We start from the raw sequence: 21,402 nt of genomic DNA, 5'->3' as shown, positions 1-21,402 counted from the left end.
GGGAAGCGGATTGTTCTTAGTGCTTGGCTTGTTCTTTTCCGAAGGCTTGGTAATTTTTCCACTGTCGATCAGGTCTTGAATATCGTGCCTTAATTTGAAACATTCATCAGTTGAATGTCCTTTGCACTGATGGTAATCACAGTTTCGGTCCATATACCTCCCTCGCACGGGCTTAGTCGGATCGACTGGCAGCTTCGACAACACCCCGTTCTTGATACAAGATCTCAATACTGTGCTCAAAGGCCTTCCTAAATCAGTGAACTCTCTCTTAGTTCTCTCATTAACTGCACCTATCACGGCATTACTGGCTCCTGACTGATTCTGATTACTGCTTCCGGCACCTCTGTCACCATAAGAAGTTCGGTAATTACCAAACCCTCTGTTCTTCTTCTTTTCTTCCTTATACAATTCCTCGATGTTTAAACCGGCACTTTGAACCAAGGAAAAATCGGTGAGAGGTTGAGTCAACATCCTTTCCTTGAAAAAGGGTAATAAACTCCTGCTAAAGATTCTGATCAACTCTTTGTCTTTAGGCCTTGTCTGAACTCTATACAGCTTGGTCCTCCACCTTCTGTAGTAATCAGAAAAGCTTTCGTCCTTTCCTTGTCTCAAATTCTCCAAATCACGTAGACTGAACTCATCGCTCTCTTCAGTCTTGAAATGTTTGAGAAAAGCTGTCTGCAGTTTGATCCAATTCTTCTGAATCTCTTCGTCTAAACCGACATACCACCTCCGATAATCCTTATGTAGTGTTTGCGGGAATGCTCGCAAAACATCTTCTTCGTTATACCGGTTCATTTGAGATACTCGGAGAAATTCAAACAAATGATAACGAGGATCATTATCCCCTTCAAATATGGAATGCTTGAAGGTCTTGAAAGAAGTCGAGCTGGTCGGGTGCAGGACATACTCAGTTATGTGAAAATTGGTGGCCGGGTCTTTCTCCTTTACTGCCGCCATCTTGTCGAACCTTTCTTTTAGATCGGCGAGTTGCTTGAGCATATCATTTTCAACTGGGACAGTGTTTCCCACGGAAGCCTGATTACTCGACACAGGTTCCGGGATCGGTCTCTCTTCAGCCACAGGTTGGCTACCCGAAGGAGGAGTATTCTGATTTTGAGCCCTGTCTTGAGCAAGAGCCGCAGCCACAATCTGGGCAATGGTCCTTATCTGAGCTTCAGAGAATCCGGTCTCATTTTCTGTGTTGTCCGCCATTTCTACTGGATCTGAGTCGGGTTCTGAATCTGATGAACTGGACTGATTCACGGAATTGAATGGAGCCAATTCGGGGATTGGGGATGTTCTGATTAAACGCTGACCGGGATGCCGATTCCAAGCTCTCAAAGTGGTTTCCCGGGAAGGATCAATTCTGACAAGAAAAATTCTGAGTTACAGGGGGTCCTGCATGTATGCATGCGAAAATGAGAGCACATAGGATGGAGAATGTATTTCTAATGCGCTAAAACCGATATGGAAATAAGATCTCGATTTCAACGACCGGATCAAAAATTCGATGTGAATAATACATCAATAACTTATTTTGTATTTGAACATTTCAAGCATTATTTGTCGTCAATCGTTCCTTTTAGATTTACGGTTGACTATTTTCTCTCGAATCCCTAACTTTTGCCTCGGAATGAAAGAATTTCCGAGCGGGATTTTATTTTTGTTGTTTATTATTTTGTATCCTTACTTTTTGCCTTGGGACATATGGTCCTAAGCAGGATTTTCTGTTATTTTGTTACAGAATTTTATAATCTCTCACTTATTTTCAGATAATGCAAGAAATGTTGAAATACAAAGGAACTGCAACCCCCTTATAACTCCCTTTTCTTTTGGGTATTAGTTTACTATAAGTGATTGCATTATATTATTCGTAACGAATTCGAGATCCGGTCTCAAAATCAAAATCAAATGTCCATATCGAGCATTAGCTCTTATTAATGCATGGCTAAAAAGAAAAGTGTTACATGATGCATGAATGTCACAACATATGTACAATTTATAACATACAAGGGAACGGGAGTTGGGAAATGCATGCCTTCCAACCTTATTTTTCCCATACACGGATTCCGTTGGTATAAAATTCCGACATCTGTTTCCTAGGAATTGGTCTAATCTCGACAACCAACAAGGGATTTTGAGATTGACGATATCAACTCTCGGAAATGAATGCGGCATAGTAACAGCAAACAGAATTGGGTGCACCTTAGGGGAAGTAACTAAGGCTGTCAACTATATGCATTGGCTTTAGTCTTATTGGGCTTTAGCAAAGTCTGGGTTCCGCAAACAAGATTCGGGCTTTGTTGGGCCTACTCCTTTTGACGCACCTTTAAGGTACTAGGCTTGCGGTTGGTAGTAATGTTAATTCTCGAATGGATGCACCTAAAACTCATGGTTTAGGCTAGATCCACCGTCAAACTTAACACCAGTACCGAAGGGTAGTATGGGTAGAATGAGGTGAGAAGCAAGGAATGCGAATGAATGCAAAAATCCTAGGAAAGGAAAAGGAAAGCATTTAAACACATACGGACAGTTAATAATTTTCCATCGGCTTTTTCTAACCAATTTTTATTTAGAAATAGTAGGCTTTTAGAGTTAATTCCTAATTGCAACTACTATATTGTTTATTAAAAACAACCGGGGATAGTGGGTGCAAAATCCCCATTGAAGTCGCCAAACTGTTTTCCCCCCCGGAGAAAGATCGAAGATTTTTCTTTATTTGGTGTACTTGAATACTTTATTAAAAAAAAAGTGATAAAACCCTTTTGGATGTGCAATGCCGATGAATCGGTCTTATAAATTGTTTTTTAGTCGCCACCCATTATTTCGGCAATGGGACCATTTTTTATTTTATTTTACAAAAGTAACTCCATTTTTAACCCATTTTATTCAATGCCTTTTGTTTTAGAAAACTGGTCAGGCGAACCTATGAGATTCTAGGTAAGGGAATTGGGTACGTCAGCCCGTTGGAAGCCGACGCCCGGAAAAACCGGCCTCTTTTAACCTACAATTTCTAATTTGATTTTATTTTAGAAAAGCCAATTATTTAAACCCAACCTGAATAAATCGAACCGAGCTCCTATGTGGAAAATTAATTAACCGTCCCAATTAATTTCATCCATTGCATTCATAACAAATAAGATATATCATCCACCATCCATCCATAACACGTACTAAAATAAAAGAAAAGACCCGCTCTTGCCTTATGGTTAAAGGCAGGCCACAAACCGAATTTGATAATATGATAAGCAATAAGTCAAAAGAAGTAAATCCTAAAACCTCAAAATCATTAATAATTAGTTGATTTGATTTGATTAAATCTTAATTTGCCCATGTTTGATAATTTTCTGAGTTAAAATTAAAATCTATTTAATTGTATGAAATTACGGTGGAATAAGTAAAATACACTGAAATCATGAGACAGTTGCGTCACGCAAGTGTCCCATAAGGAACAGTCGCGTGACGCAACTCCCTTCATTCATCCTGGAACTTTTAGAACAGTCGCGTCACGCGGGTAATCTATGAAGAACACTCGCGTGGCGCAACTCTTATTGTGCTACTGGAAATTAGAACAGTTGCGTCACGCGGCTGTTCTATGAAGAACTGTCGCGTGACGGAACTCCTAGCTGCGTGACAAAACTATTCGCGACTTATTAATATTCTCAGTTTTATTGATTATTCATCCGAAATATCACATTAAATACAAAAGTATGCTGGGTTTGCGAATAGCTGCGTTACGCAGGTAGTCCAATCCATATTAAAGACTTTTGGACATGAACAGTCGCGTCACGCAGGTAGTAGCTGCGTGACGCGGCTGCTCTGGTCCACAACTACCATTCAAACTGTTCTTTTTTACGTTTCTTTCTTGTTAACAGAGATTTAATATGATTCAGAAATACTCAAATATGGGCAAAATGTGGTTTAATCAAAACCAAACTAACTAAAATACTAAGAAAATGGGATTTTCACAAATAAATAACTAGTTAAAGAAAAGTGCAAACAAAAGGGTTTAGATGATTACCTAACCCTCAGATTTGAGGATTGCATACGATATGGTCGATCTAAGGATGAAGCTTCACGATTCCAGAAAGATTCAACGTCCAATCTTAACAATAAAAACCTTTCTTTTCTCTTCTTTCTCTCTTACTCTTTTTTATGTCTTTTTTTTTTAAGTTTTCAATCTATGTGCCTAATAGCTTGATCTTCCTCAAGGTTACTCACTGGAGTCTTTGAGGAAAACCCTAGCCACAGTCGTTTTTTTTTGTCTCAATCCCTTAGTCTTTTTTGAGAGAAAATAAGAAGAGTTTTCAAAGTCTCTAAAAAGGTCCCGTTTTTGCTGTGTAATGCAGTATTTATATGGTTAGGGCGACAGGACAGTCGCGTCACACAGGTAGGAGCTGCGTGACACACCCGTAAGCCTGCGTGACGTGACTTACTTTTCGTACAGTTGCCGCGTATCCATACAAACAGTGCAGGCCACTGCACGGGCGCGCGCCAAGGGTGTCAGACCCGTTAGAGCTGCGTGACGCAGCTAAAAGTGGCGTCACGCAGGTGATAGCTGTGTGACGCAGCCCTAACATGGGTCAGGCTCCTTTGGGCGGTTTGGTTCGATTTTTGATTCAGACACCTCTGGTTTATTGTGAAGCCTCATCCTTTGTCCTCATATCATCATCGGGTCAGGTGGAGGCATAAAATTACGGGTCAACAGCGGCCGGTGGCCGGAGAACGAGAAGAAAAGGGGAGGGGAATGTGACATCCTACTCCGAGTCGAGTCTTAGCATAGAGTTGAGTAGTCGAGTTGAGTCGAGTTGAACCAAACCCGGTTGGGGTAGAATGAGATTATAAGTGGACTTATTTGAGTGAGAGAAAGAGATCAAGCACATGGGTGAGGATTGATTTGCATTAAAAGATTGAGCTTGGGTATTAAGTTGTAGCCTGTTTACAATTGAGGTACCATTTAGAACTTTTACACACAAATCCTTTGATTTTTGATGGCCTACCCGTAATACACATTTTCACTTTCCCATTTTCATCTTTATCTTCATCTTCTTCATTTTCTTCCTTTCCTCTTCCACCTTACTTTCAATTTTAATGGTAGTTAAGCCTTAACTTCAATTTTTCTTCTAGCCAAGTAAGTAAACCTTCTTGAAGTTCATAATTGAATCATTTGGTGCTATTATTTTAGAATTCATAAGAATTCTTATTTATAGGTGAAGGGAGTTCTAAGAGGGTAGAGAAAAGAAGCTAAAGAGGAGCTCAAGCTTTTGGAGTAAAGGTTTGATATCTCTTGTTATTTTTCATTTTCTTTGTATGAGAATTGTGTGGTGTGTTGCTATTGAGACAATATTGCTTCATGTTGAGTGGGAGGACTGGTAATGGTGAGAAAACAGGGGAAAACAGGGGAAGTATTGAATAAATGAAGTAAAGAGTGAGTTTATGTTGAAACAGGGCTAGCTGGAATTTTACCAGTAACTTCATCTTGATTTTGACCCCATTTAATGATGGAATTAGGAAGTGTCATAGAAGAGTTATTTGTTCCTCTATGTGTTAGCTTTACATGGGTTTTTGAATCATCCAAATTGGAGTTGTATATTGAGAGATATAACCAAAAGAGTACAGACAGTGCAGGCTGGAAGCGCGCGCGCGAATTGCATGACGAGTTCGCGTTGCCTTCTCGCGCTCGCGACTTTCACCTGAAACTCTCTGAATCTTATTTGGCACATCTCGTGCTCGCGACTTTCAAGTACGCGCTCGCAACTTGTGCTCGCAAACTCTCTGACTCTCATTTGGCACATCTCGCGCTCGCGACTGTGAAGTGCGCGCTCGCGTACTTGTCCCTTGGCCTGTAAGCGCTCGCGACCTTCATCGCGCGCTCGCAAATTTAGCCTGAGAACTCACTGTCTCTCATTTGGCACTTCTCGCGCTCGCGACTTTCAAGTACGCGGTCGCGACTTGTGCCCGATAACTCACTGTCTCTCATCTAGTGCATTACGCGCTCGCGACTTGGCAAGGCGCGCTCGCAACTTGTGTTTTCATGCATTTTTGGACTTCTTTTTCAATGCAATTGTATTCCTTTGCTTCACCTATATGCCTCCAATCATTTTAACATCAAATACAACATTAGAACATGTATCAAAACAACATTCAAGCATGCAAATGATGTGAAATCAAATATACATTATGAATTATGAAGTTATGAACTATGACTATGATGTTGTGTGATATTATTGACATACCAACATTATGCTCCATTGAGGTTAGGTAGAAACCATGTAGATAAGGCTATGTCGCGACATAGGATAGCAGATCTACGTCTCATACAGTTTGATACTCCGGCTACAGGCCGTTGAGTAGATATGATTATATGGGCCATAGCAGCCAAGCATACAGTATTCATCCAGTTTCATACAGTTTTTCTTATCACTTCGGTTTCACTATAACCTTATGGAGCCATACAGATATCTTGACATAATATGTCATGAATTATATAGTATTATAAACAGTACAAAAGATAATCAAGGTACCATGAAAGTATCATGATGTGTGTGCTTATATGTGCCATATGTGTTTACATGGTTCTTTCTATACATGTATATGTTTAATTGTTTCTTTATCTGTAGAGATATCCACTGAGCATTATTTGCTCAGCGAGTTACCTGTTTAACTCGCAGGTTTTGAGTTTGGACCGTAGAGAGTCAGCTTACAACTGCTGCAGTTCATCTGTAGAAGACTCAGTCTTTAGGGTAGCTACTCGTACGGATGTGTATTTTTGTTTATCCTTTTCATGGCATGTACAGGGCACACAGTTGGGCCCATTTCATTTTAACACTAGTATCATGTTTTGTAAATATTAATTACATTATTTTTGTAAACAATATCAGCATGCTATTATATTCAGCATACATTATGATTTCAGCATGTCAGGCCATACAGTCAACCAGTTTGTAGCGTCTCGGTCCGGTTCATTCGGGTTTAAGGGTGGACCGGGAAGGGGTGTTACAAATTTTGGTATCAGAGCCCTAGGTTTAGTTTGCCCGGGCTTGCATTCATAAGTCAGTATAGTGTACATGCCATGTCTACCCTGATGAACTAAGCAGTTGTTGTTCTTTTAGGAGGATGTCACAAGAAGGTGAGAGTGAGTCACACGCCTCCAGAGCAGTGGAGGGTGAGGCTCCAGTAGCACCAGGTCAAGAGGTGTTGTTAAAGCAACTTGCAGATACTTTTCGACAGATTGCAGGGGTGATGCCTCAAGCACCAATAGTAGTAGAAAGAGAAAGAAAGCCCCCACTAGAGAAGCTTCGGAAATATGGGGCGAAAGAATTCAGTGCTAATAAGGATGATAGTCCAGAAAGAGCTGAGTATTGGTTAGATGGGACATCGAGAGTTCTGGAACAATTACAATGTACACCAGAGGATAAGTTGGTTTGTGCTACATCTGTCATGGCCCACACCTGGTTAGTATTGTCCGCTTTGGGCCACGCAGGCCCGCACGGATTTGTCCCTTGGGCCAGGCTTTTCAACCCACCCCAAAAGCGCGCTAACCAAGTGAGAAACCACCCCTCTTATGTACATCACTTCCTCCTCGTGCGTAGCCGATGTGGGATTCGCCTAAGGTGAGTGCACTGGTATCCCCAGAGTGACCAGCCACCGCTCACCCCCCCTAAGGGACTCAACGCCCACGTTGAGGTTTGCCCCACCACCGGACCAGAGGGACGAGGCTTCGGCTCTGATACCAATTGTCATGGCCCACACCTGGTTAGTATTGTCCGCTTTGGGCCACGCAGGCCCGCACGGATTTGTCCCTTGGGCCAGGCTTTTCAACCCACCCCAAAAGCGCGCTAACCAAGTGAGAAACCACCCCTCTTATGTACATCACTTCCTCCTCGTGCGTAGCCGATGTGGGATTCGCCTAAGGTGAGTGCACTGGTATCCCCAGAGTGACCAGCCACCGCTCACCCCCCCTAAGGGACTCAACGCCCACGTTGAGGTTTGCCCCACCACCGGACCAGAGGGACGAGGCTTCGGCTCTGATACCAATTGTCATGGCCCACACCTGGTTAGTATTGTCCGCTTTGGGCCACGCAGGCCCGCACGGATTTGTCCCTTGGGCCAGGCTTTTCAACCCACCCCAAAAGCGCGCTAACCAAGTGAGAAACCACCCCTCTTATGTACATCACTTCCTCCTCGTGCGTAGCCGATGTGGGATTCGCCTAAGGTGAGTGCACTGGTATCCCCAGAGTGACCAGCCACCGCTACCCACCCCAAAAGCGCGCTAACCAAGTGAGAAACCACCCCTCTTATGTACATCACTTCCTCCTCGTGCGTAGCCGATGTGGGATTCGCCTAAGGTGAGTGCACTGGTATCCCCAGAGTGACCAGCCACCGCTCACCCCCCCTAAGGGACTCAACGCCCACGTTGCGCAATTCAGTGGTCCACCTGGTAGGCCCTGCCTTACTTAAGTATTGTCCGCTTTGAGGTATCCCCAGAGTGACCTCTCACGGCTTTGTCCTCTATGGAGAGTATCCCCAGAGTGACCTCCAAGAGGCGCCTAAGCAATTCAGTGGTCCACCTGGTAGGCCCTGCCTTAGGGGGGGTGAGCGGTGGCTGGTCACTCTGGGGATACCAGTGCACTCACCTTAGGCGAATCCCACATCGGCTACGCACGAGGAGGAAGTGATGTACATAAGAGGGGTGGTTTCTCACTTGGTTAGCGCGCTTTTGGGGTGGGTTGAAAAGCCTGGCCCAAGGGACAAATCCGTGCGGGCCTGCGTGGCCCAAAGCGGACAATACTAACCAGGTGTGGGCCATGACAATTGGTATCAGAGCCGAAGCCTCGTCCCTCTGGTCCGGTGGTGGGGCAAACCTCAACGTGGGCGTTGAGTCCCTTAGGGGGGGTGAGCGGTGGCTGGTCACTCTGGGGATACCAGTGCACTCACCTTAGGCGAATCCCACATCGGCTACGCACGAGGAGGAAGTGATGTACATAAGAGGGGTGGTTTCTCACTTGGTTAGCGCGCTTTTGGGGTGGGTTGAAAAGCCTGGCCTAAGGGACAAATCCGTGCGGGCCTGCGTGGCCCAAAGCGGACAATACTAACCAGGTGTGGGCCATGACAACATCCTTGCTCATAGATGAGGCATATACATGGTGGACTACTGTTCAGCAGCGGGTATCAGCAGAGCAGCGTACATGGCAATTCTTCTTGGATGAATTCAAGAAAAAGTTCAACACAGAGGCTTACCTAGATGCAAGAAGGAAAGAATTCTTATACCTGAGGCAGAACAGAATGTCAGTTGCCGAATATGAGCGAGAATTTACCAGGCTCAGCAGGTATGGTAAGGGGATAGTGGCTACAGAAGCCGAGAGGTGTAAAAAGTTTCAGGAAGGCTTGAATGATGAGATTCAGATGGGAGTGGTAGCTTCCAGATTCAGAGAGTTCTCAGCTTTGGTAGAGGCAGCTCAGGAGATAGAGCGCATTCAGGCCAGTCAGCGTACCAGACGCCAGCGGTCTCAGCAAAGGAGAGACCAAACTCAGAGTGCACCCAGTACCTATCAGTCAGAAAGCAAGAGATTCAGAGGTGCTAGTAGTTCAGCTAGTGCTAGACCTTCCTTTAGCCAAGGCTCAGCTAGGGGTGCTAACATGCCAGCGGTATCAGTTGTGGCTAGTTCTGCTGGTGGTAGTCGAGGTTCAGGCAGAGGAACTGGTAGAGGCACCAGTACAGGTGCAGAGTCAGCCGGTTATACTTTTCCACCTTGTGAGCATTGTGGCAGACGGCATGGTGGAGATTGTTGGTTGGTGACTGGTAAATGTTGGATATGCGGAGCATCAGACCATCAGAAGAAGGATTGTCCGAAGAGGGCAAAAGTTCCTACACAGTTCATAGCAGGCAGAGGTAGAGGTGAGAGCTCCGGCGGGCAGAGACAGCAGTCAGCTGTGGACAGACCTGATACTAGAGGTCCAGCCAGGGTTTATGCTATGCGAACCAGAGAAGATGAGGAAGCTCCAGATGTAATAGTTGGTGAGTTTTCCTTATGTGATCATACAGTTTATGCTTTAATTGATCCTGGCTCATCTCATTCATACATTAGTGTACCTAAACCTTGGGTTAAAGGGTTAGAAGTTGCATATGTGAGTCAGGGTATGGTAGTTACTAATCCATTAGGAGATGTAGTAAAAACTCATACAGTGGTCGAAGGATGTCCAATTGTTATTCATGGAAAAGAGTTTCCAGGAGATCTTATGGAGTTGCCATTTAGAGAATTTGATGTTATTCTGGGTATGGATTGGCTATCCAGACATCAGGCTATAGTTGATTGTGCAAAGAAAAGGGTGACACTATATACAACAGCAGGGGAAGAGATTACAGTAGTCGGGAAGCGGCGAGAGTTTCTGGGTAATGTGATATCAGCCATGGCAGCAAAGAGATTAATTCAGAAGGGTTGTGAAGCATACTTGATATGTGCATTACAAGCAGAGAAAGAACAGTCCAAAGTGCAAGATATACCAACAGTGTGTGATTATCCAGATGTATTTCCAGAACAGTTACCAGGGTTACCACCAAGGAGGGAAGTGGAATTTACCATAGATGTCTATCCTGGAGCAGCACCAGTATCAATTGCACCTTACAGAATGGCACCAGCAGAGCTAAAAGAGTTAAAGATTCAGCTACAGGAGTTATTGGATAAAGGCTTTATCAGACCCAGTGTATCACCTTGGGGAGCACCGGTATTATTTGTAAAGAAGAAAGATGAATCATTCAGATTGTGCATTGACTACAGACAGCTGAACAAACTGACAATCAAGAATAAGTATCCATTACCTCGAATCGATGATTTGTTTGATCAGTTAAAAGGTGCAGGTATGTTTTCTAAGATCGACCTTAGGTCGGGATACCATCAGTTGCGGATAAAGTAAGAAGATATCGCTAAGACTGCATTCAGGACCCGATATGGTCACTATGAATTTTTAGTCATGCCATTCGGTCTCACAAATGCACCAGCGGTTTTCATGGATCTCATGAACCGCGTGTTTCATTCATATCTGGATCAGTTTGTGGTGGTGTTTATAGATGACATTTTGGTCTACTCTAGAGACAGGGTTGAACATGATAAACATTTGCGGATTGTACTCCAGACACTGAGGGATAAACAGCTGTATGCCAAGCTCAGTAAGTGTGAGTTTTGGCTGGAAGAAGTTTCTTTCTTAGGACATGTGGTGTCATCGGAGGGTATCAGAGTGGACCCTAAGAAGATTGAAGCTATTGTTGATTGGAGACCACCCGGAAATGTCACAGAAGTTCAAAGTTTTCTGGGTTTAGCCGGCTATTACAGAAGGTTCATAAAGGGATTCTCCATCATTGCATCACCTTTAACAAGATTGTTGAAGAAAGAGGTTGTATTCCAATGGGATGATAGATGTCAGCAGAGTTTTGACACTTTGAAGAAAAAGTTGACTGAAGCACCAGTGTTAACTCAGCCAGTGTCAGGTAAAGACTTTGAGATTTACAGTGATGCCTCTCATACTGGGTTAGGATGTGTACTCATGCAAGACAGGAAAGTGGTAGCTTATGTCTCCAGACAGTTGAAGCCACATGAATTGAATTATCCAACCCATGATTTAGAATTGTCAGCCATTGTTCTAGCATTCAAAGTATGGCGGCATTATCTGTACGGTGAAAAGTGTTACATTTACATAAATCATCAGAGTTTAAAGTATTTACCGACACAGAGAGATTTGAATTCAAAACAACGGAAATGGATGCAGCTTCTGGCTAATTATGATTATGTCATTAATTACCATCCGGGCAAAGCTAATGTGGTAGCTGATGCCCTTAGCCGGAAATCATTATTTGCTTTGAGAGCCATGAGAATTAGCATGGAGTTGCAACAGTAGGGAGTTATTCTAGCACAGATGCAAGGACAGCCATCTTGGGTTCAGGAAGTTGCAGAGGCACAGAAGAAAGATGCACAAACAGCACTATGGGTAAAGCAAGTACAAGAAGATCATGGTGGGAAATTCAGATTGGATAACAGTGGAGTCCTATTCTATGAAGACAGAGTTGTTGTACCACAGATAGGGGAGCTTAGACAAAAGATTCTGCATGAAGCTCATAACAGTCCATATACAATGCATCCAGGTAGTACCAAGATGTATCAAGATTTGAAGAAAGGCTATTGGTGGCCGGGCATGAAGAAAGATATCGGAAATGTTGTAACAAGATGTTTAACCTGTCAACAAGTAAAAGCAGAACATCAATTACCATCTGGGTTACTTCATCCAATAACAGTGCCAACATGGAAGTGGGATCAGATCACGATGGATTTTGTTACTGGATTACCTCAGACGCAGCGGAAGCATGATGCAGTATGGGTGATTGTAGACAGATTAACTAAGTCTGCACACTTTCTACCAGTTCGGATGGACTATTCGCTGGACAAGTTAGCAGACATTTATGTGAGCGAAATAGTTCGACTACATGGAGTTCCATCATCCATTATCTCGGATCGTGATCCAAGGTTTACAGCGAAGTTTTGGGGTACACTGCAGGAAGCATTAGGGACGAGATTGCATTTCAGTACTGCATTTCATCCTCAAACAGATGGCCAATCAAAGAGAGTCATTCAAATTCTAGAAGACATGATGAGATCATGTGTCATAGAATTTGAAGGCAGTTGGGACAGATATGTACCTCTCATGGAGTTTGCCTACAACAACAGCTACCAACCAAGCATTAAGATGGCACCATATGAAGCATTGTATGGTAGACCATGTAAGACACCTGTGTGTTGGACAGAACTGAGCGAGAAGAAGATTTTGGGTCCAGATTTGGTTAGAGAAACAGAAGAGAAAGTGGAAATCATCAGAAAACGGCTGAAAGAAGCAAGTGATCGACAGAAGTCTTATGCTGATTAGAAGAGAAAGGATATTGAGTACTCGATGGGTGATAAGGTATTTCTGAAAGTTTCCCTATGGAAAAAGATCCTAAGGTTTGGACGAAAGGGTAAGCTTAGCCCTAGGTTCATTGGTCCATACGAGATTGTTGAACGTGTAGGACCATTAGCCTATCGCCTAGCGTTACCTTCAACCTTAGATCGAATTCATAATGTCTTTCACGTATCAATGTTAAGGAGATACAGATCAGACCCATCACATGTGTTATCAGCAGAAGAGATTGAAATTCAGCCGGATCTCACCTATGAAGAAGAACCAGTTCAGATCTTAGCCAGAGAAACTAAGGAATTGCGGAACAAGAAAATAGCATTGGTAAAAGTTCTTTGGAGGAATCATAAGACAGAAGAAGCAACTTGGGAATCTGAAGACACCATGCGACAACAGTATCCGCAATTGTTCACAACAGGTAAACTTCGGGACGAAGTTTTTATTTAGGATGGGAGAATTGTGACATCCTACTCCGAGTCGAGTCTTAGCATAGAGTTGAGTAGTCGAGTTGAGTCGAGTTGAACCAAACCCGGTTGGGGTAGAATGAGATTATAAGTGGACTTATTTGAGTGAGAGAAAAAGATCAAGCACATGGGTGAGGATTGATTTGCATTAAAAGATTGAGCTTGGGTATTAAGTTGTAGCCTATTTACAATTGAGGTACCATTTAGAACTTTTACACACAAATCCTTTGATTTTTGATGGCCTACCCGTAATACACATTTTCACTTTCCCATTTTCATCTTTATCTTCATCTTCTTCATTTTCTTCCTTTCCTCTTCCACCTTACTTTCAATTTTAATGGTAGTTAAGCCTTAACTTCAATTTTTCTTCTAGCCAAGTAAGTAAACCTTCTTGAAGTTCATAATTGAATCATTTGGTGCTATTATTTTAGAATTCATAAGAATTCTTATTTATAGGTGAAGGGAGTTCTAAGAGGGTAGAGAAAAGAAGCTAAAGAGGAGCTCAAGCTTTTGGAGTAAAGGTTTGATATCTCTTGTTATTTTTCATTTTCTTTGTATGAGAATTGTGTGGTGTGTTGCTATTGAGACAATATTGCTTCATGTTGAGTGGGAGGACTGGTAATGGTGAGAAAACAGGGGAAAACAGGGGAAGTATTGAATAAATGAAGTAAAGAGTGAGTTTATGTTGAAACAGGGCTTGCTGGAATTTTACCAGTAACTTCATCTTGATTTTGACCCCATTTAATGATGGAATTAGGAAGTGTCATAGAAGAGTTATTTGTTCCTCTATGTGTTAGCTTTACATGGGTTTTTGAATCATCCAAATTGGAGTTGTATATTGAGAGATATAACCAAAAGAGTACAGACAGTGTAGGCTGGAAGCGCGCGCGCGAATTGCATGACGAGTTCGCGTTGCCTTCTCGCGCTCGCGAATTTGAACTACGCGCTCGCGACTTTCACCTGAAACTCTCTGACTCTTATTTGGCACATCTCGCGCTCGCGACTTTCAAGTACGCGCTCTCGACTTGTGCTCGCAAACTCTCTGACTCTCATTTGGCACATCTCGCGCTCGCGACTGTGAAGTGCGCGCTCGCGTACTTGGCCCTTGGCCTGTAAGCGCTCGCGACCTTCATCGCGCGCTCGCAAATTTAGCCTGAGAACTCACTCTCTCTCATTTGGCACTTCTCGCGCTCGCGACTTTCAAGTACGCGGTCGTGACTTGTGCCCGATAACTCACTGTCTCTCATCTAGTGCATTACGCGCTCGCGACTTGGCAAGGCGCGCTCGCGACTTGTGTTTTCATGCATTTTTGGACTTCTTTTTCAATGCAATTGTATTCCTTTGCTTCACCTATATGCCTCCAATCATTTTAACATCAAATACAACATTAGAACATGTATCAAAACAACATTCAAGCATGCAAATGATGTGAAATCAAATATACATTATGAATTATGAAGTTATGAACTATGACTATGATGTTGTGTGATATTATTGACATACCAACATTATGCTCCATTGAGGTTAGGTAGAAACCATGTAGATAAGGCTATGTCGCGACATAGGATAGCAGATCTGCGCCTAATACAGTTTGATACTCCGGCTACAGGCCGTTGAGTGGATATGATTATATGGGCCATAGCAGCCAAGCATACAGTATTCATCCAGTTTCATACAGTTTTTCTTATCACTTCGGTTTCACTATAACCTTATGGAGCCATACAGATATCTTGACATAATATTTCATGAATTATACAGTATTATAAACAGTACAAAAGATAATCAAGGTATCATGAAAGTATCATGATGTGTGTGCTTATATGTGCCATATGTGTTTACATGGTTCTTTCTATACATGTATATGTTTAATTGTTTCTTTATCTGTAGATATATCCACTGAGCATTATTTGCTCAGCGAGTTACCTGTTTAACTCGCAGGTTTTGAGTTTGGACCGTAGAGAGTCAGCTTACAACTGCTGCAGTTCATCTGTAGAAGACTCAGTCTTCAGGGTAGCTACTCGTACGGATGTGTATTTTTGTTTATCCTTTTCATGGCATGTACAGGGCACACAGTTGGGCCCATTTCATTTTAACACTAGTATCATGTTTTGTAAATATTAATTACATTATTTTTGTAAACAGTATCAGCATGCTATTATATTCAGCATACATTATGATTTCAGCATATCAGGCCATACAGTCAATCAGTTTGTAGCGTCTCGGTCCGGTTCATTCGGGTTTAAGGGTGGACCGGGAAGGGATGTTACAGGGAAGGAGATGGTGTCATTGGAGAAGAAAAGAGAAGGAAAGGAAAGAAAAAAAAAAAAGGCCGTTCTAGAGAATTCTGGGCCATTCCGGTTTGATTCGAACCGGTTTGGTCCAAATCAGCGATTTGACTCATTTTTTTATTATTATTTTATTTATTATTATTATTATTATTCTTTCTTTTTGTTTTTAAGTAGTCCAAGGTTAAATTATTTTCGACTAAAAGTTCCAACAACTTGTTTTAGGCTTGAGCCCAACTCGCAATTTAGGCCCAAATTTAAATTTCTCGGTACTTACAGCCCATACCGTTACAAATTCAGATTTTTTAACTTATTAAAAATTCAAAAGTTTTGAAAATAAAAATTCAGGGTATTACAGTTTTCTAAAACGTTCTCCCACCTAATGTTTAGCATTTTACTTCTTTTTACTGAAAATTTTGTTTACAGCCCTATCCTTAATTAATTTAAAATCCTTATGTTATCACATTACTTCTTTTTAATATTTTTTATGTTTGGCTTATTTATAATTGATAGTAAAAGAAAAAGATTTTAATTTATATATTTACATTTGAACTCAAGCAAATATTAAAAATTAAAAATATGGATCCCCTAAAATATTAAAAATTTCCAATGTTATTTATAAAATAGTAAACCTTTCAATTTTTGCTCCTTAAATTTTGAAATTTTAGGTTTTTTGAAATCATTTTTTTTATAATGAGTTTAATTATATGGATTTCGGTTTAGTGAAATTTTGTTTTCTATAATGAGTTTAATTTTATGGCTATAAGTGAAAATTTTAAGTGAATATCCCAATGTTTTTTTTTTTTTTATCATTTTAAATTTAATTGCCAATCAAACAACTGTTTTTATTAAACACTTTTGTTTTCAAGTGCTACTTAAATAGGTAACAGCTACTAAAACAGCTAACAACTACTAAAACAGTTAACAGCTATTAGAACAGTTAGTATTGTCGAACAGACCCTAAATAATGAAATATTGTTAAATAAAATACTACTATTTAAGAGGAGTTACTAAAAAAAATTAAATATACTTAAGAGACAAAATTATACAATAATTTCACAATTTTAAATATCTTTTAATAACAATATTAAAATTAAATTTCTTAATAATAAGTAACAAAAAAGAAAATTTCGTATAAGAAAGACAATCAATAAAATTAAAAATATTTATTAACATAATTATACAATATGTTTTAAACAATAACATATTTCAATAGTAACATTTTAAAACAAGTTTCTACTAAAGAAGAAAAAAACAATTTAAAAAGCAAAAATCTACCAAATATGTAAATAGATTTAGTATTTATATTCAAAATTGCAAAACAATTTAAATTAACTTAAATATATATATAATATTATTTATGAGTTAGGTCAAGTTTATCCAGCGAACATTCAACCCGATCCATTATATTTGTAAACCCTAATAATTGATAATAAAGAAAATAGTTCTGCAAAGTTCTTGGAGAGAAAATATTTGATAGAAAGGAACGGTAAAGAACATAAATGATTTTTTCTTCTATTGTCTATAGAACTGGATTAAATATATTAATGTTTGTAATTCAAAAGAAAATGGATAGAAAATAAAGTGTGTGGAGAGAAAACATTTATAGGTGGATCATATGAATTGGGATAAAGAAAACAAAGAAAATATATATAAATTCTTCCCTTGATCATATACAGTATTAATTTAATAATTTGTCCTCACCTAGAAAGAAATAATCAAACCTTTTCTCTCAACAAAAGTCATTCTTAGACATACAAATATTTACTCTCACTATAATAAGTCTTATTAGGGTTAAAAATTCTCTCCATTTCTTTTTTTTCTTTTTCTCTCTCTCTCTCTTTTTTTTTTTTTTTTTTTTTTTTTTTTTTGTACAACTTAAAGAAATATTCTCCCAGAGATAGCAAATCCAAAATAGGAAGAAGGGTTTAACTCTCAATATTTAAACTTATCCTAGAAGTATTCAAATTCTATATAGGAAGAATCTTGAGTATGAGGACTGCCATTGTAATGATCACCTGATCCAGCACCCGACATTTTCTTGTTATTAGCAGCTGGCGGCGGCTCTTTGCTTGCATACTGTGAGAAGTCTACTGGTTCAGGTACATGTGGAGGCATTGCACTTCTGACCAAAGCCCAGTTGACACCTTCAAAAAATGGATGCTGTTTAATCTCTGTAGCTCCCCTTTTATAAGCAATACGTTTATGGGGTTCTTTAACCAGAAGTCCTCTAATAAGGTCTCTAGCCACAAAGCTGACTTGTGGAGTTTCTGGGAATCTTAAGGGCTGCCCTACAACATTGAAAAGGGTAGCCCTATTTCCAGAGCCTTTAAAGGGAGTAGTTCCATGCAAGAGCTCATATAAGAATATCCCAAAAGTCCACCAGTCCACAGCACTGCCATGACCTTCTCCGCGGATGATCTCTGGTGCTAAGTACTCATGCGTGCCTACAAATGACATAGAGCGTACATTTGTTGGTTCAGCCATTAGTTCTGGAAGGGCGCCTCCAACGAAAAGGCCGAAATCCGATTTGGATTTACGATTCTTTTTACTTGGCAAAATGCGTGGGAAAAATGTGGAAGGCTGCATACAACCATGCACTGCAAATTCATCATCCAAAATGCCTGTACTGGCATTCCCACTTCCACCATTGTTAACATGTACAGATGATGACTTGACGAGGGTTGGACTGACGGAGCAGCGAAGGGAGAGATCGAAATCAGAGAGCATTATATGGCCTTCATCTCTTACTAGTACATTTTCTGGCTTCAAGTCCCTATAAACAATACCTAACATGTGCAGATACTCCAGAGCGAGCAATACTTCTGAAGCATAAAACCTGTACATCATATGCATATTGCAATTAACAGAAAGGAACATAAAATGTAAGAAATGGTGAATTAAAGAAGAAGAAGAAGAACATATATTCATCTATACAAGTTACCGGGCTGCTTCCTCAGTAAAATACTTTTGGGGTTGCCTCTGGCGAAGAGAATGAAGATTGCCTCCACTGCAGAACTCCATGACCAAGCAATAGAACTTGTCAGTTTCAAAATAAGAATATAAAGTAGGCAAGAATGGATGGTCAAGAAGCCCAAGAATCTCCCTCTCCGTCTGTGCTCTAAGTAGCTTATTTCTACTTGCAAGCGAAGCCTTATCCATTACTTTCATGGCAAAATGAGCACTGGTTCCTCTAAGTTCAACAAGATACACACTTCCAATATCTCCATATCCAAGGCGTTTCAGAAGCCGAAAGTTACTGAGACCAATAGCCCCTTTTGAATTGATCATGTTAATTGCATCCCATCGAACATCGCCACCAGTATGAGGCTTGAATGTTGCAGCAGAGCTCTCTAAGCTGTCGCTACGAGCACCCATGCTATGACCATGGTTCGTCTTTGCATTAGCCGGTGGTATTGTATTATTAGATGTTGGGATCAGTTGATGAGAATTTGTAGGTACTCCCTTCGGACTAGGACGACTGTGATGATTAGCCTGCAGAGTTGAATTGGTCACAACAGGTTTGGATAGTGGATCCATCTTTCTGGGATCAAACCCAGGTTTAGACCCAGGTCCTTTTGGTGACTCGTAACCAGAGTTATTAGCACCATATTTGCTGCCTACTATTTGATCTGTCTTATTCTTTTGGTCACAACTGTGGCTCTTCTGAAAAATTTATGATGATAGCACCAATAGTTTCATATAATTTTTTTGCCGTTCTGAAAATTTAAATCATTTTAGAAGAAGCAGTACATACCGTTGAAGAGTCAGGCCTCATAGAAGGAATAATGGATGACATTGATGGGGCAACACCAGAACAACCCCTTTAACCTTGATAGAAACTCCTAAATGATAATCCTAGAAATTTGAAAAAGAAAGAAAATAGTTTAATCTCATAAATTGCACATGGAAGAGACCATGATTCTTGAAAAGCAAGCGATTGTTTTATTGTTTTCTGCCAACCAATTCTGTGTTAGTTTAATCTCCCTTAAGCAATTATATATTAATAAAATTTGTGTGTGGTGAGCACGTACATGTATCATCTAACATACTCAATCATTGTTTGTGGACATTCTTAACACAATAATCATTATAAAAGGGAACAAGATTAACATGACACAACAAACCGAACAATGATCGTGCGAAAAGAGAAACGAACCAGAATTGTGAATAAAAAAATGAACAAGAGAAAATTTGTTGCAGAAAGCCCTCAAATGGGTTTGGATTAGAATGTTTGAAGAATCAAGAGAGATGGAGATATTAGAAAGATAGAAAGAAAGGAAATGAGAATGAGTGGAGATTGAATGGACTACCACCATCTGCCAAAGAGGAGTAGCATATTTGTTAGCATACTTCTTTTCAATATAATTTTTTTAAGATTGAGAGAGTTTTGTGGAGACATAATATCCCATAAATAAAATAAATAATAAATATAGAAAATACAAAATAATGGAAAGTACTATTCTAGTGCATGATATTCTTCTTCTAAGTTTGTAACGTGCAGGAAGCAAAGAGAGAGGAGAGGAAATGGTCATGGCCATATATAATAAGGGATGGTTAACCGTATAATACTCTTTGTTGTGGAACAAATGGGCAGATAGAGGTCTATTTGATTTCACAACCTCTGACACTCCAGCCTTACAACTCACCTTTGAGTTGTTTGCTCAATTGTTACTTTTAATAGCCACATCTACAAGTTGTCTTTTCTTTTCGTGGTATTACTTTTTTGGGGATGTCTTAATATTTTAAGAGTTCTTACACTTTGAAACCCTGATTCCATGTAAGATTCTCACGTAGAATCACAAGTTAATAATAAGATAAATAATTATAGGATTCACTTTAAGATAAATATATAAATACAGTCATTGAAATTTAAAAGAATAATTGTCGGAGAAAGAAAAAAAATAGAAATAAAACTTACACAACTCATTTATATATTTGTATATTTATTATTAGTTTTTTTATACAATAGAAGTAGCTTTCTATTAACTCATCAAATTGATAAAAACTCTAGTCGAAAGTACTCGAACTCAAGACCTTTGACTGTTTACATATGTAAAAAGTTTATCCATACTATACATGCTTATTTATTATTAGTTTGTCATTTCATGTAAGACGTCGTGCATAAAATCACGGTTGATTAACCTTTTTATATCTAATAATAACTTTTTCTTTCTTCTACTTTTCAAGAAATTTGTGTTTGTATTTTATTAAGTATTTATATTGAGAATATTAATAATACATAAGTAGATGATAATTTTACAAAAAAATTTTAAAAGCACCTTAATTTTTATGACTTCATTAAATCTTTTAATTTATAAAGTTGTATTTATTGAGTACTACAATTTATAAAATTGTATATATCGATAAAAAATTTTCATTGTTTTCAATTGCCGGATATTGTATTGTTGAAGTGGAAACACTTTAATCAATAATTTTCACATTTTTAATAATCTCACGAGTGTTCATTAAATATAATTTCAAACATTAAAGTGTTCGATAAATGTAATTTTATAAAATAAAATATTTTATCTTTTATTTAAATGTAATATTAAAATTTTATATTAAAATTAAAATCCTACACTAAAGTAACATAATTTTAATGTTGGTTAACTTAAACTCAAGTACAACAACTACGTAGTTTTGATTGTTAAGAGTTACTTATTAATTATAATTATTAGTAACTACTATTATTACTAATTATTAGAAAG

The 21,402-nt window shown here is 39.6% G+C and overlaps 1 protein-coding gene across 2 annotated transcripts; it reads right to left on the bottom strand.

The window, feature by feature from the left end:
* Positions 1-17,314: 17,314 nt before the first annotated feature.
* On the bottom strand, positions 17,315-20,056 carry LOC105632411 (serine/threonine-protein kinase AGC1-7). Of its 2 annotated transcripts, none has more exons than XM_012214788.4 (4): positions 19,851-20,056; positions 19,449-19,549; positions 18,636-19,357; positions 17,315-18,530 (listed from the first exon to the last, which is right to left on the bottom strand). In XM_012214788.4, exons 2-4 carry the CDS (start codon positions 19,488-19,490, stop codon positions 17,645-17,647), a joined length of 1,650 nt encoding a protein of 549 aa, XP_012070178.1. In that variant the 5' UTR covers positions 19,491-19,549; positions 19,851-20,056; the 3' UTR covers positions 17,315-17,644. The 2 variants fall into 2 exon arrangements, with proteins under 2 accessions (XP_012070178.1, XP_020534303.1); XM_020678644.3 differs by having other exon boundaries at positions 18,636-19,186; positions 19,851-20,054.
* Between the last annotated feature and the right edge of the window lie 1,346 nt (positions 20,057-21,402).

Source organism: Jatropha curcas, chromosome 10, assembly GCF_041381405.1.
Source record: "Jatropha curcas cultivar XTBG-Jc1 chromosome 10, XTBG_Jcur_1.0, whole genome shotgun sequence".
Taxonomy (NCBI): domain Eukaryota; kingdom Viridiplantae; phylum Streptophyta; class Magnoliopsida; order Malpighiales; family Euphorbiaceae; genus Jatropha; species Jatropha curcas.
Note: the sequence above shows the minus strand (reverse complement) of the source record. Positions and strands in the feature narration are given on the sequence as shown.